The following is a 16,211-nucleotide window of genomic DNA, read 5'->3' on the forward strand; positions in this document are numbered from 1 at the left end:
AAAGAGAGGTAACCTCATAATGTTTGCGAGTAGGAGTTGGAATGAAATAAATATTCGTAGTTACTGGTGTTATTAAAAAGGGATAGAGAAGTTGTCCAACTGAACGAGAATTAAGAAAAGTAAATTCCGTGGTTATATGCAATTACAGTAATATATTTTGTGGTAGACTGGCAAAAAACTCCGAGGGATAGAAAGGAAACCAGCATGAACAGTTGTTGTTTGAAGGATTATTTTTGCGTTATTTTTCATAAGTGAACTTTTTTTTTTTATTCAAGACAATTTTAAGCTCTGGTCAGTCAGCTACTGAAATGGAAAAAAGTTTTATGAAAAGAGAGATTAGTTCTTCATTGCAGATTAGAAAATAATTCGTGTCCATTGGCGAAAACAAAATCATTACGTCGCGAAGACTTTCATACATTTCTTATTGTTACAGCTCTATGTTAATTTATCCAGTAATATAAAGCATATATTGCAATATAATATCCGAGGTATCGGAGATGTTGTAGTTGTATTGTGGGTGTCACTGAGCACTTTTTCTGGCATCTATGGAGCATGATAATGCAATTTTAGAATTAATTAAAGGAGAGACCTTAGGCAAGACTGTCATCACAGCTTTTGGGGATCATCATTAACAAAATCTCAGAGTTAGTATAGGGACAGAAATTTAAACACTTGGATCTTGAAGGTGGTGATTTTTTATTCAGAATTTTAAAAAGCAGGTGTTTATGAGTAGAAGATAAGTTCCTCAGGAGCGGAAAGAACTCTTTATGTTAAAATTCGACGTTTTAAACTTTTTTTCATTTTCCATAATGCACCATATTTGTAGAAATGTTTCTCAACAAATAAAACTACAGTTTGAACATGCTCGTATGTAATCTCTACCATTATAAAGCATTATTTTTAAATACACTTGTAAAATAGTGTTCCATAAACGCATCAGAACTAATTGGTCTCCTTCACATGAAATACTTCTTATTCAGCCAGAACAGCTGGTCTTGTATACATTTTAACAGCTTTATATTATGTCAGTTTGCATAGCATTGTTGACGTGACTTGGGGAAAGCCATAATATAATTCTTTTATAATACCATATCATTAAAAGCGTTTAGCATGCGAGCTACAGCTGTTATTTGTATCATATTCTCTGGTCTCGTGTTTATCTGTATGTTACTAACGAGTATATGCCATTAAAAGCACATTAGTATAATTTACTTGCTTTGTTATTTTTTTGAATAACAACAGAAAAGTAATAAACAATGCATCATTAATCGATTCGTTTTGTCTTTTCATTAGATCACCTGCACGCGTCAAACCATGGGCTTCAATCTCAAATAAATCCACGGGTTAAACACTTACATTTTTGTATCTTGTGGCTTCCTTGTCGTTTTCTTTTAATGCGATTAAAATTGTCGTCCCTTTTTTTGCAGAAACGGCCTATGATTTACGTAGTGAAACCGAGATAAAAAGGCAGATCACATCCTGATCTTCTTCTTCTTCTTTTTCAGTAAGACGAACTGGCCTATTCTTTGTTTATTTGGTTAGGTTATTTATTTCTTTCCCGAAGGATACAACTTATTCAAAAGTTTCGCTACTGAATAGAATAAAGTAAGCGACGTTGTTTTGCCGGATTTAGTTTTACTCGATAAATGGTATATGTCGTCTTCAAGGACAAGAGAGAGAGAGAGAGAGAGAGAGAGTTTTACCGTAACACCAACTCTAATAACGTAATCATATAAAAGGAAAAAGAATATATTATTCAGTAATAATATACTATTCTATAAAGTTCAGCAGTGAAGACAAGGATATATACTGAAAGATTAGCTCTTTAGACCGAAGGTATTTTTTTAACTGTCATTATTCGAAATCTGTGCTCTCACTGAAACAGGGAAAATTTTCCGTGCTACAGCACGGGATGAAAAATAATATAGTTTCTGAAAAACAAAGAGAAACCTTTAGACAGCGTTGAAGTCCTGCTCCTGCAATAAATCTAAGAACGCCAGTGGCGTTGAACAACAATATCCTGCCAGGGAACCTTGACAAGGACATAATAGCCACCCTCAACACGACCGAGAGAGAGAGAGAGAGAGTGCGCGCGCAGTTGTAATAAAAGGTACAACTACCGTTCGAACTGGTACAAGTTGAAATAAAAAAATGAAAAATGGCCGTGCATAAAAACAGGAGGTAACATAAATTGAGTCACTCATTTGTTTTACTTTTTCCTTCTTGAACTTGACTGAAAAATTTATTTAATTTTTTTATGCCATTTACTTCGAAGGTTTAAGATGAAGCTTTATGACGCCATCGGACTGACCTTTTCAAAGAACAAAGTTATACTGAACAATATGTTGACATACAGTTCATGGCTGAAATACATGGAGAGAGAGAGAGAGAGAGAGAGAGAAAAGACGATTAGAAAGGCGTGAATGAATGCATTTTCCTTGTGTAACTTACCAATAAGCTTCGAATAAACTTATAATGAGCCTTAGGTACTTGGTTTCAGTACTTGGTAAATTTACAGATGTATTATTGATACAGTCTTTACAGATATGCGCTAGCGCGCGCATATGTGTATTATACATATATTTTATAATGTATGGGATCGTTGTTTTGTCTTTCTTGTGAATCTTTCCCCCCAACCCCCACCCGTTTCCGGGGAGAGGTAGCGCCGTCAGAGCACCTCACGCGGTGCACTGCAGGCAATACTTAAGGAAGGTTCTTTGCGGCGTCCCCTCGGGTCATTCATATTCTCTTTCTTCCATCTTGCTATCCACCCGCGCCTAACATTTGTTTCATAGTGCAACTGTGAGGTTTTCCTCCTGTTAAACCTTTCGAACCTCTTAATTTCCCTTTCAGGGTTGCATGACCTCATAGGTCCCAGCACTCGGCCTTCGAACTAAATTCTATATTCTTTTCTATTCTGTATAAAACCCATGTATGCAATATGATTAATATTATATATGTGCCAGGCGAGACAAGGCTTAACTGCCATTCATGAGGACAGGGCAAAAAATTATGCTTATTAGTACACATAAGTAAAAAATCACATTTAATTGTTTGGCTCTGTAGTAGTATGTTATCAAGAGATGTAAGACTTGTGTCTAGAAACATCTTAGATTGTATATTGATACAGTTAACAGATGGACTTTAATTTATTGTATATTAATTAAAGTCCCAGTTTATATAGTCTATTCTGCACGAGAAATTCGATGGAGAGTTAAGATTATGAGTAAATCCGTGGTAGTGTCCTTAGCCTCTCCTTAGGTTAATCCAGTAGCCTACGCGAGTTACTCCAAGACATGTGTGTCTGATCTGAAGATCAATCTGATATGTAATAGCCTTTGTATCACTAAAATGGTCTTATGTTCCTTGGCTTCTCTCTCTCTCTCTCTCTCTCTCTCTCTCTCTCTCTCTCTCTCTCTCTCTCTCTCTCTCTCTCTCTATATATATATATATATATATATATATATATATATATATATATATATATATATATATATATATATATATATATATATATATATATATATATATATATATATATATATATATGTGTGTGTGTATTCATGTGTATGTTCATGTGTATACACATACATATATACATACATACACGCAAAATGCCCTTTATGCAAGGGAGACTTTTTTATAATCACAAATATTTTTAGGCCACCAATATAGTATGATATTTAATTCGCTATTCGTAGGAAATAACGTAAACCAGGGGAATCGTAATTGATTAGAGCATCTTCCTTCCTGGACAGGATTCGAACCTTGGCATTTGGTTTAGATGCAACGTTAAACAGTTGATTCGGCCGAGTGATCAGAACTGACGTTGTGAACAAAGTCAACTGTTTATCGTTATATGTAAACCAAAGACCCGTCTTCAAATTCAGGCTGGGGCAGATGCTCTTAAGGTCTATAGATTAGGCTGCAGACCTTGGATGCACTCATCATTATATATACGATATATATATATATATATATATATATATATATATATATATATATATATATATATATATATATATATATATATATATATGCACACACATATATACATGTATTTATACATAAAACAAAATTTGTATCCGTTTATTGCTTTCGACATTAAAATCGTCCAACCCATCTGCAGCCCTGTCCAGTGTCCTCCGTATGCAGAATGAAAATACCTTGGTCTCATGAACGTGAGAGTACTTGCTGTCTCGACCCTCATATATTATCATAATTTTTAACGTTATGTGTACTATAAAAATGTTGTGTAAGTATATAAGTATGGATGTATGAATGATTGTCTACAAGGAGAAATAAACAATGGGGATAAATCCTGAAATGGAAAATGATGGTAGCCTATTCTTACTATATTGCCTAATACACATAAGTAGTAATGGGTTTAAATAATGTGTACAGAAAACCTATCAATATTTTTACCTGTGTACGTCCATGTTTATGTGAGCAATACTAATATTTGGTCGTGAATACATTTCTGATGAAATAGATAATAATTAGGAATATAGACAAGAAATTAGAATATCATGATTTTTAATAGACAGTACCTGAAGAGCGGCAAAAATTAGTTTTTATGATAACAGCAAAAAAACTTACAACAAAAAAAAATCCTTACTTGTGCTCACCATAAAATAATGATTTCAAAGATATTCCCCATCTTCATAAGAACTTTTAATTTTAATATGGCTTAAAGAACAGTGGTACAATGACACAAACACTAATAAAGAACTTTTAAATTGGTAAAACAGGAAATCATTCGGAAAGAGAAAAGATCTGCATGAAAAATGTATAAACTGTGAACAGGTGAACAGTGCTTTTTTCATTCATGTTAGCAAAAGCAATCATATAGTCAATAAATGAGGAGTAAGAAAGATAGTTTATTCCAATAATTTACTGGAAAGAAAAATCATCGTGTCCAGTTTTTAAAAGAAAGCTTTTGTAAGACTGTGATTATTAGCCAAGGTATGTATTAACTGGATCCATTAATTTCGAAAGAAACTTATGAAATGAACAGATTTTCAGAGAGAAGGTTGACTTGGGACGAAAGCAAGGTGTGAGGCCGAACGTAGGGATAAACAGATTTGTAAGTAGAGTTACTGACCTTAGATGATAACGAATTTAATGTTCTTTCCTCCTTTTGCTCAGTTGTCAAGCATGAATGTTCAATATCCAACTGTCTGTATGTTCGTTTGTATTCTAACTCTAGCTTATTGTAAATTTCTACCACTGTGTATTAGTCCACTAGAAGATGTCTTAGATATACAATCGAAACTGTTCAGGATTTATACCCAGTGTTTATTTCCCTGCGGCACATCTGCAATTCTATATCACGTGTCATTGTGATTTTAATATTGTATGCATGTGTATAAGTACGCATGCCTGTGTAGGCAGATGGATTCTCATTTAATGATTGACACGTACTATACTGTATCCTATTATAAATATCAGTGTAATATCCATACAAATGTACGTTCTCTTGTTCATAAGATAGGCAAGTACAAGTTAATGATGCTACAATAAACTTGATATTAGTTGTAAAGCTCTTGTATCGATAGAGTTGGTGGTATCAATGCTACACAATTCAGATCGTTTTTCCACCTGTTTCCTAACAGTCATGATATTCAGTCCTATTTGGCAGTCTTCAGTAAACCTTGTGTCATTACGGAACTTCTGCTGACACCTCAGTCGCCTGTAGTACCTGCTACTCGCTGTACTAGACTTCAGCATCCATATTCTGCTGATGCTCCATTATGACACACAGCCAAGCGCTAGAACTCATTCATTCTCTTTAATGAAAAATTGTGGATCTGACTCTCCGATAGGGTTTGAACGCCCATGATACAACTTACAAATGTCGTGTTCTACTGACTTGTTATTTCTCACATATCTGCGTATTCATATGGTTACGGAATTCTTTTTACCATAGCCTTTTTACCACTATATCTATATGGGTGAGATTGGGTGGGCCTCCCCCCTCCTTCCCGGCTAGGGTAGAACCACGGGCCTCGAACAAAGAGGAAATATGGTATAGCTTGACTTTTAAAGACGAGAATAATCTATAGCAATATTAATTTTATTCAATGTAGGATGAAAAACAGGAAAAAATCTATTTAATTCTAAGGCAGTTCATTTTATTTGTCCATGAAAAATAAATACATTCTACAACTACTGTATTGCACATCCAGCCAACGCCTGCATATGAAAATACAGAGAACAGATAGATTGAACATCTCATTTATTAGAGTTTAATGATATGTTATAACAATGACCTTACTGAGTATTGAACCGGTGACTTAGTTTATTGAAGTAATTGTCTTGTCGTGTCAGGAGAGTTAAAAGGCTGAACGTTCAGTTTCAAAAATCAGGAATTGTGAAAATCATCTCGTCTCACTTGTCCATTTTACATGTATATGACCTGGACTATACACACTGGATAATTAGACGATGTGTATATATATATGTGTGTGGGTGTGTGTGTTTAAATATTATATATATATATATATATATTATATATATATATATATATATATATATATATATATATATATATATATATATATATATATATATATATATATATATATATATATATATATATGGTGTGTGTATGAATATATAATGTTATACTCTGATGTATTTATGTCTATATATATATATATATATATATATATATATATATATATATATATATAAATATTTATTTATGTATATATATATATATATATATTTATATATATATATATATATATATATATATTTATATATATATATATATATATATATATATATATATTTATATATATATATATAGTGAATGTATGTAGGAATGTATATACGTATTTAATTTTCTAGAGTGGTTTGTAATGATGATAACCTAAGGTAGAAGAATAGTCAAATTGTCCGGTAGCTGTAGCCATTTCAGTCTAGATTTTTGGTTCAAGAGGAGTAGTAACAATTAATTGCAGCCTCGCACATCAGAAACGTTGCACCCAGTCTAAACAAGAACATCTATAAAACATTTCTAATCTAAGTTAAAGCTTGAGAAGTGTACAGTAAAGCTATAAGAGACATCTATAAAAAGATATTTAAATAATAATAATAATAAAAATAACAATCTTTTTACATATTATCTACATCCAGTCGCTACCTTTCCGCTCCCTGCATATTAGCCTCGGTACTCTCACCCGTTGTACTATGAACTTGACCACTTTCCCCGTCCGGGGTCCTCATTGTTGCCTTCAAACGTGTCCCTTCCTCCACTTCTTTCTCATCGCCTTTGGAAACTGTTTCCATTTCACTCGAAGTCATTTTCTCCTCTGGGCATCTGGTGCCCAGGAGGCTGTCGAGGGAGAAGGAGAGCTTCGGGGTGGGAGTCTTCTTGGGGGCGAGTGAGGTGGGAGATGATGATATAATGGTTTTCGGAGGAGAGGTGTTTGATTGGAAGCCTCCGGTTGGGGAGCTTGTCAGGCCGTCTGGTTCCCGCTCAGTGTCTCTTTGAGGGGGACCACGTCATTTTGTATGACGGTGACAGAATCACTTTTCAAGTCGCTGGGAGGACGTCTCACATTGCCTGCTGACGACCTCTTCGATTCTGTCTCTTCCCCTTCGTTCATTTTCTCCGATGGAGCGGGGCTGTTGGGACTGGAGGAGGAGCTAAGCACAATGGATCTTGAGGGAGAGGAGGGAGGGCTGTGTGACAGCTGGGAGGTCGAGGGTGAAGGAAGGTTATCGGAGGAAGGAGAATCTCGAGAGGTAGATGGCGTGAAGGACGAGTATGGTGGAGGGGCGTATCCCGCAGGTGGGGTGAGAGCAGTATCCGAGCTACTGGTGGAAGGCGGTGATGTCAGGCTCGGCGGAATCGCCGTCAGGTGGCGTTCTGTTCGTTTCATTTCTGCAATGCAAGAATTTGTTATTTCCAAGTTGTGATACTGATGAAGTTGTTTCAGTTTAATACGTTTGTGAATTTTTACATTAATTGTTTCCTAAATGGTTTAATACGTTTGTAAATTTGTACACTTATTTATTCTAAAGTATTTTACTCGGTATGAGTTACTTTAGCTAATACTGCAAATTTTAAAACCAGGCAAATGCCAGCTGATTATTAAACGTACTTATAACTGTTATAAAAAGATAAACTGTACCTTAGTTATTGGTACTTAGGCTACACTAATAAACGGTTTCATCAATGTATCCTATTCTTATTATTTGACAAATAAGTAATAAAATAATATTCTTACAACTATACTGATTGCTCTTTGCGAAAGAACAGGTTTACCACTGAGCTTAAAAGGTGGGAATTATGAGTTTTAATTATTAGTGAACTTCTGGAAGGAGTATGCAGTATATCTGTAATAAAGATGGTCAACGAGAATATGTGGCTCTTACCAGCATGAAGAAGCGCATGATTCCTTAGGTTTGTAAGTTTGGAGAACCCTTTTCCACAAACTGAGCATTTATGAGGCCATTGTCCATTATGGACAAACATATGTGACCTCAGGTCACCTGGCGTGGGGAATGACCTGGTGCAGAGGGAGCATTTGTGAGGCTTTTCCTTGACGTGGGTCATCTTGTGGTAGTAGAGATTGGAAGAGGCTGTGAACCTCTTCCCACACACCCCACACTGGTGAGGTTTCTCCCCACTGTGGATCCTCCTGTGGGTATTCAAGGAGGAGCTCGTAGAGAAGCCCTTGCCACAGACGTCGCAGACGTGAGGTTTCTCTCCCGTGTGCGTTCTGATATGTCGCTTCAGGAGAGAAGGGCGGTCAAAGGCTTTCCCGCACTCGCTGCATGGTAGCATTGTCCTTTCCCGCCTCTTTGGAGGTCCCAGGGAGATGGCAGTGTCATTGTGAATATTGGCTGAGAGATCACGAGTGGCGGAAGTTCTGCTTTCCGGAATGCTGTTGGATAATCCTGACGACGTAGGTGGGGTTAAGCTAAGAGACATGGGAGGCATCCTACTCGATTCAAGATCCCGAAGACCTAGCCTGACTGACGGGCGTCTCATCGGGAAGAAGGGGGAGGGTAGCGATGGAAAGTGAGGGATGCTGGTACTTGTTGGGGAGGAATGGTTGGGTATCGGTGATAAGGGCACCGGTGATGGAGATCTGATTGGGGAGTGATCCTCGGGTTTTCTCTTCAGAGTCCCTCCGGCGGTGGAGGTTAGGCGCTCCGATGGAGGCGGAGAGGGCGGCGAGGTGAGCAGAGAACGCGAGAGATCGAGTGGCGCCTCAGCCATTATCGAGTCCATGGTTCGTCGGTAGAGAGAAGACCTGAGAAGCGTCAGCGCCGGCAAGAGAAGCGTGTCGTCCCCGGACATATCGGGAAGGAAGAAGGCCAAAAGCCTCTCGCCCGGCGTTACTTCTCGCACCACTTCAAACACAACCGACCCTGCGGAGAGGAAGAAAGACAACCCACATCATTTTCTCGTCACCTTTCTTTTATCATTGTTTATGCATATGGATGAAGGATTTTGTATGATTGTAAAGTTAATGTTAATCTAAGAATGTGAATATTCATATGTATGTAGTTATATAGGTGGCATGCATTTAATACCTTAGTGCTAATGGTTCATTTAAATTTTTTAAGAATTAAAATAAGGATATATACTGAAACTGCTTACTGTCTTGAATTGTTCTTCCTTTGGTGAATAAAATCTTGCAGTGTATGGAAGCCATATTTTGTAACTACGACATTATTGTTACGGAAAAATATCCTATATCTTATTAATTTCATTTGAAATAAATAAGATACAGGAACTTGGACGCAAAAGACTGTCTTCATACATACAGTGCGCGTTTCACTACTGTTAACGAGCTAGAGGTCAGACGTCCTTTCGTTCAAAAGGGAACAATCACGGTCGGCTGCGCGTGTAAATATGCTGCTTCCGGCCGATTGGGGCTATTGATTTCAAAATGATATCACCAACAGAATTCCAGCTATTCCCAGGGAAGATACGATTGTCTGCATTGATACTTGATGTAATTCAGTTTTACTTATCAGACCTGCTGTTATTCTTGTTGATATTTCTAAAATCCCTCCCAACAAATACTGTAGTTATGAACTTGAAGTGTTCGCGTATTGATATTATTTAGTTCATACATGTACAAGTATATACGAATTCTATTTTTGGTCTTAAAATACTTTCTTTGATTTTATCTATCTATCTATCTATCTATCTATCTATCTATATATCTATATAAATTATATATATGTATATATATATATATATATATATATATATATATATATATATATATATATATATATATATATATATATATTTATATATACATATACGTGGGTATGTGTGCGTGTTTGCAGTCCTAATGTATTTCACCTCAGAGTTGACGGGAAAAAAAAGATTGAATAAGGAATTTGGCCTAACAGTTTCGTTCACTAAAGTTCAGGGGCAATTTAATGCAACGATAAGGTAGTCACAATCATATGCAGCAGAGATGGTGACTTCCTCATCACGAGCAGCATCATTGTAACTTTTACCCCTAACTGTGTTTCAGGTTGAAAGAGACTCAAGTGCGATAAGTACATAAAGTGACAGATTGTGAAGCCTTTAATTTGAGCACAGTAGAACGACTTTACGCATAATTTTGATGAAGAAAAGGCAAGAAGAAATGTTTTGTATTGTGTTGGGCGATGGAATTTATTTGAACTAACTTCATTATGTTGTTTAACTGGGTCAAACCCATGCTGAATATTAGAAGCTGTTCGTAAATATATTTTTTTTTCATTTCACTTAATATCATTGGTTTTTATTGCGCTTGAATATCATCGTTATAGCGAAATATAGGATGATTCAATTGGAAATTGAGTAAACGTTATATGATTAATGTAATGTAAGGATATAACAGAAATTCTGAATAAAGGGACAGAGAGAAACCTTTCAGTGATAGACATTGATAGATAGAGAGAGATTTTAAGAAACAAACTGAGAGAGAGAATAGAGAGACGAACAGAGAAAAAGGAATAAGTTTGGAGTTTTGGCTGTAATTTCATGACAAAGCTAGACCTAAATGCTTATTCGCCTTGTATCGAAGCCAACAAAAGGTGTTGTGTTTTCTAATATTCAGCAAGGGTCAAACCCTTGCTGAATGTTAGCTGTTCGTAAATATATTTTTTTTTATTTCACTTAATATCATTGGTTTTTATTGCGTTTGAATATCATCGTTATAGCAAAATATAGGATGATTCAATTGGAAATTGAGTAAACGTTATATGAATAAAATGAAAATAATTATTTTCATCAGTTCACAATGTAATGTCTTGATATATACACATGCAGTACAGTATACAAATTGGAGAGGGAGTGTAAAAGATTGATATAATTAGTTTCCCATTGCCCGCCTAATAGCGCTTGGTAAATAAAAGTTACTATTGTCTTTGATTGTCAGTGTGGGTCGCCTGCATATGCTGGCCACTTGTATATTTTGTAGTTGGTGATGTAACCCTTGTAGCCGGTATACTCACTCCAGAATCACCTGGATCTGCTGGTTCTGAACTTCATTTCAGACTCTAGCATTTTCTTGCTTTTTCCTTTTTCTCAGTTAAAAATTATGAAAATGGAGTTGGAATGAGTAAGCTTTTCATTTTTGCATAACTGGTGGGCTTACGTTGTTAATATATTGACGAAAGTTAAAAAAAAATACCTTTAACCTGAGCTTCAAGAATGAATCTAGAACTCTTCAGTTATGTGATATTCTTTAAGATGGTTTTTCCTAGTTTGTCTTTCTCAGTTTGATAATTTTCCATTCTTCCCACCCTTGGTGTGTTTGGGGTGATAACATCAGTAGTGTTTTGATTATATTTACTTTATTTATGTAGATGGAATGTATAATATATATATATATATATATATATATATATATATATATATAGTGTGTTTGTGTGTATGATTGTATGTACATAAATTTCAAGAGGAACACATTCATCCACATCAGCTGGACAAAGCTCCCAGCACATGTAAGACTTAAATTATTTTATATTGAGCCTCCTAATATTTTAATTAAGTGGAAGTTGAAAAACACTTCCAGGTAATGCTCCAGAACTTCTTGAGGTGACAGAACGGAACCATGGTTTCATTAGTGATGTCTATTCAGTTTTCGCCTTTCAAGTAAAAGCTGTACCTTTTATTTCTTCCTTTTTTTCCAAGCACGTGTCCGTGTATTGTCCACACTTCCGTCTGTTGACGACTCGCACTTCCCATGAAACAAATCTCCGTCTTCCGGCCGCACTCCACACCACCACAACACGCGCAGTGCGGAAGGGAAGGTGATAAGGTGGCGGTTTGCGGAACTACATGACGCGCGCGATGGCGTCTTCCTGCTCCCTCTCTTCTTCTTCCCACAATTACGTAGCCCCTGGGCCAAATGGCGGGTGCCTGGCACGTGCCTTATGGTAACGGCTTGATTTGTTGTGGGAACGCTCCAGCCGAAGATTAGAGGGGGAGGGAGAAGTGGAGTGGCGGGTTACTGTTATTTAAACTACTAGTCAAGTTTAGGAAGTAATCATTCCGTGGGTGAGCAGATGATTGCCATTGTTACTTTTGCCGACGTGACGTAGTTGTTGATATTCATTGAGTACCATGAATATAAGTTATTTGCTTGTACAATATTTCTGATTTTCGAAATTTGAACAATTCTTTTACCTTTATCGGAAAAGAGGCGGTATATCTTGCGGATTCAGCAAATTCCTTTTTTTACAATAGAAAACCTCAGTACATTAATATTATAATTAATTCAAGGATTTTACCTCCCATTAAAAGATCTTTATACATATTCCGAATTAGGGTAAAATGATAGTATATATTCGTGATGTCTTAGCACTTTATTGCTGACCTTCCAATTGCACAACAAAACAACTGAACCCTGGCGTTTTATTTAAATGTCTGTCAGCGCGATTGTTAAAAAGAATTGTATATTTGATTGTTTGTTTATTTGAAATTTAGCACGAAAATATAGTAAAAGTTTTCCCTTTACGAAGCTTTTTACATGTCAGCAAATAACACTGTAGTAACACGAAACAAATTTACTCAATAAATCAATCAGTCCATCAAAAACTTTCACAAAGTAAAATTTTTAACCAAATATATATCCCCTGAGACTGATATCAGCGGGGACGGGTCATGAAACTTAGTTTAGCAGGCATAATAATAATAATAATTTTAATAATAATAATTATTATTATTAAAAAGGATGGCTGTATTATGCGAATTTATCTTACACAGTGTCTTTTCTATTTTCCTTATGATTCACTTTTCGGGTTCAGCGATGGTAGTCAGTAACTGGCCGATATTCCTATCGGCCAGTTGCTGACTAACATCGCTGAGCCCGAAAAGCGAATCATAAGGAAAATAGAAAAGACACTGTATAAGATAAATTCGCATAATACAGCCATCCTTTTTAATAAGACCTGTTTAAAAGAGGGTCTGCTCCCTTCATATAATTATTATTATTATCATTATTGCAGAGGAAACTCAGCATAACGTATGTCGAGCTTCCTCTGTAATTATTATTATTATTATTGTTGTTGTTGTTGTTATTATTATTGATATAAACATGCATCTTGTTTCTACTTGAGTATCGGTCACGTCATGAATAGTCCTCCTTTAATGACAGTCCTTCTGTAATGGTTTCCGCAGTTTCCGGTTATCTGTTTTGGCTTTCAGGCAAAATAACCTTGGGCAGCAACTAGCAAAATCTCCCACCAATATCGAATAATCGTGGGTACATCAATAGCAAGATTAGTTGAAGGGTATGTCATCCTTAGAATATTTCAACGGAATTTCTACATCTACAGTCCTTTCGTTGTGACCAAAATGGTAGAAACCGTTAAATAAGAATTGGTCTCCAGAATAAAAAAAAAAGCATTAAATCCTATTGGATCTGTAATTTCAGTGTCAGATGGGATATCTCGTGCTGTGTAATGTAATTAGAATTTTGTATTGAACTCTCGTTTTGTTTTTTGTTTTTTTAATTTCGGTGAAAATTGAAGGTCGCTTTTGAGTAGTACCAGTAGTAATATGCCGTAGAAGTTGTCCCAGTACGAAATTTTCATTCGTAGTAATATAGGTAAAAAAAAAAATTAGTGATAGGTGGGTCGTACCTAACATTCTGACTGATGATCTGTGTCAGATGGAAATTCTAGTTCAGTTGCATTAATTTTATTTAAAACAAGTTTTGAGTAAAAATTCATGAAAGGATATTTTGAAAGTTCAGTTATTGTTGAAAAATTCTGAGACCCAGATGCTGTAAAAGGAAGCTTGTGTTTTGGAGGAAAATCGTGATGATAAGAAAAAGAAAATTACAAACTCTACGGATTTACTTTGCATATGTTTACCGTCGTGCAGGTCAGCTTTGGTTAATTTAAAGGAAATTTGAATTCTGCTTATATTGCTTTGCTCTGATCTGTATGCATAGTGGACTTGAGATTCTTTTCGATTAAATACTAATAATGAATTTTAGGAATTTTGTATGATGTGAGTCACTATAATGATGATAAACCTGCTTTTTTGGGTATGGTAGTTGTTATAATAAAGAATTTTATGAAATGCGCAACCCTTACTTACCATATATATTTTATTTGTGTACAAAATTTTTGCGTTAACTTCTAAAAATCTAGTTCCAAGTTCTACAGTTAAAGTTCGAAAGGAATAACTTATTTGTTGTGGGGAAATAGATATAAATAAACTTGTTGTGGAGAAATCCTCTACAAAGTGCCTGTGGTTTTCTGTCACGATTTTGAAAAATTAGATGTTAAATATTATTTACGAAAATATATTTGCTCTTGAAAACATAAGAAGTGATTACTCTTTCGCCAGCTGTAAGAATTAGACTTCTTACTTCGAGTGGCTGCTCCAGTAAATTCTAAAAGACTGGTGAATTGATTTTCGTTGAAGAATTCAAACCTTCCCATTGAGTCACACTCTCCGAGTCATGTTTAATTATCACATATGTATATGTGAGGCTTCAAGAACCACCAGAAACCCCTGGCCTTTAAGATGGCATTCTAAACTAAACTGTGGTGAATATTACAACCCTAACTGTATGAATGACCAACACAGGAAAGATCAAAGCGAATTCTTTTCGAATATACTAACGGCATTGCTGGATTCAGGTAGACACTTTAGTTCACGTTATTGTAACTGGATACCAAGGTTGGAATCACCCGTCAGAAGACCTGTATTTATTTTTACTCTAGAGCAAAATAAGAACCAAAGAAATCACTTTGCGGCGCTAACGAGACAGGCAAGGGCCCAGTAGGGCACCATTGGCTAAATAAAAAGAGATGAAGGCCAAATGCCGTGTCTAGTAAATGAGATTCTGGCGATTGCGCAGATATCAGGAAGGGTTGGGGACGCAATCGGGGAAGAGGCTATTGAAAGGAGGTGTGGCGACCATTTTAGCTCTATTTATATAACTTCCTCGGAGGGAAATTATATAACTTTATTAGCAGGATACGGTTTCATTTCGCCGATCGTAGCATATTATCCGCATGTGTGATGTATGTGCAAAATCGTTGAAATTTGTCCATTCAGTAATTTAGCTGAGTTATCTAAAGTGTACGAGATTCATCGGTCTCTTCTGGAATTCCGGCATTAACAGACACAAACTAAAATATTAAGCAGACTCTGGTAACTATTCCCCAACTGCAGTTACTATAATTTCATTAAACTATTTTAGTCAGGTCTTAACGTGTATCTCTTTCCCTTCACATTATAGACAACCAGTTTGTATTTTAAGCTAATACTTCAGCCGACACGTGCATCTATATCCTTTTATTCTGAAAGAATTGCTGAACAGTTGTTTTTCATCAGCAACTGACCGATACCCGCTGCAAATATGCAGAAGACTGTCATAAATGACTACGAAACCACCATCCAGTGTTCACCTTTGCCGTTGCTTCCTAGATCACTCGGACGCGTCAAAAGTTTCACGACGAGTACTTGGAAATCACCATCTGAGATTTGTACCTGAATTCCCCTACCTGGGCCGCATTATCTGGGAGGTACAACGTAAACTAAACAATGACGACGTAATCGCCATTCGTAGTGTAGCGCTTAAGGATGCTCCCTTTGGACCTGAGTCCATGAGCCGTATTATCGATATTCTGAAACACCCTGCGAACACATTATACTGCCATATTGCTGCCTAGAAAATTTAAACAGCATTATTAGGCAAACTATTTCCTGTCTCATC

The 16,211-nt window shown here is 36.0% G+C and overlaps 1 protein-coding gene and 1 long non-coding RNA gene across 3 annotated transcripts in view; one reads left to right on the forward strand and one right to left on the reverse strand.

The window, feature by feature from the left end:
• The window catches only part of LOC136832832 (uncharacterized), a 655,893-nt gene that overhangs the window by 356,650 nt on the left and 283,032 nt on the right, over nt 1-16,211 (forward strand). The window lies entirely within an intron of this gene.
• The window catches only part of LOC136832831 (uncharacterized), a 49,895-nt gene continuing 40,476 nt past the window's right edge, over nt 6,793-16,211 (reverse strand). Inside the window, exons 4-5 of the mRNA XM_067094483.1 lie at nt 8,389-9,390; nt 6,793-7,894 (exon numbers count right to left, since the gene is read on the reverse strand). Coding sequence (XP_066950584.1) covers nt 7,467-7,894; nt 8,389-9,390 — 1,430 coding nt within the window. The 3' untranslated portion in view covers nt 6,793-7,466. The remainder of the gene's footprint in view (nt 7,895-8,388; nt 9,391-16,211) is intronic.

This window comes from Macrobrachium rosenbergii, chromosome 50 (genome assembly GCF_040412425.1).
Source record: "Macrobrachium rosenbergii isolate ZJJX-2024 chromosome 50, ASM4041242v1, whole genome shotgun sequence".
NCBI classification, from domain to species: Eukaryota; Metazoa; Arthropoda; class Malacostraca; order Decapoda; family Palaemonidae; genus Macrobrachium; species Macrobrachium rosenbergii.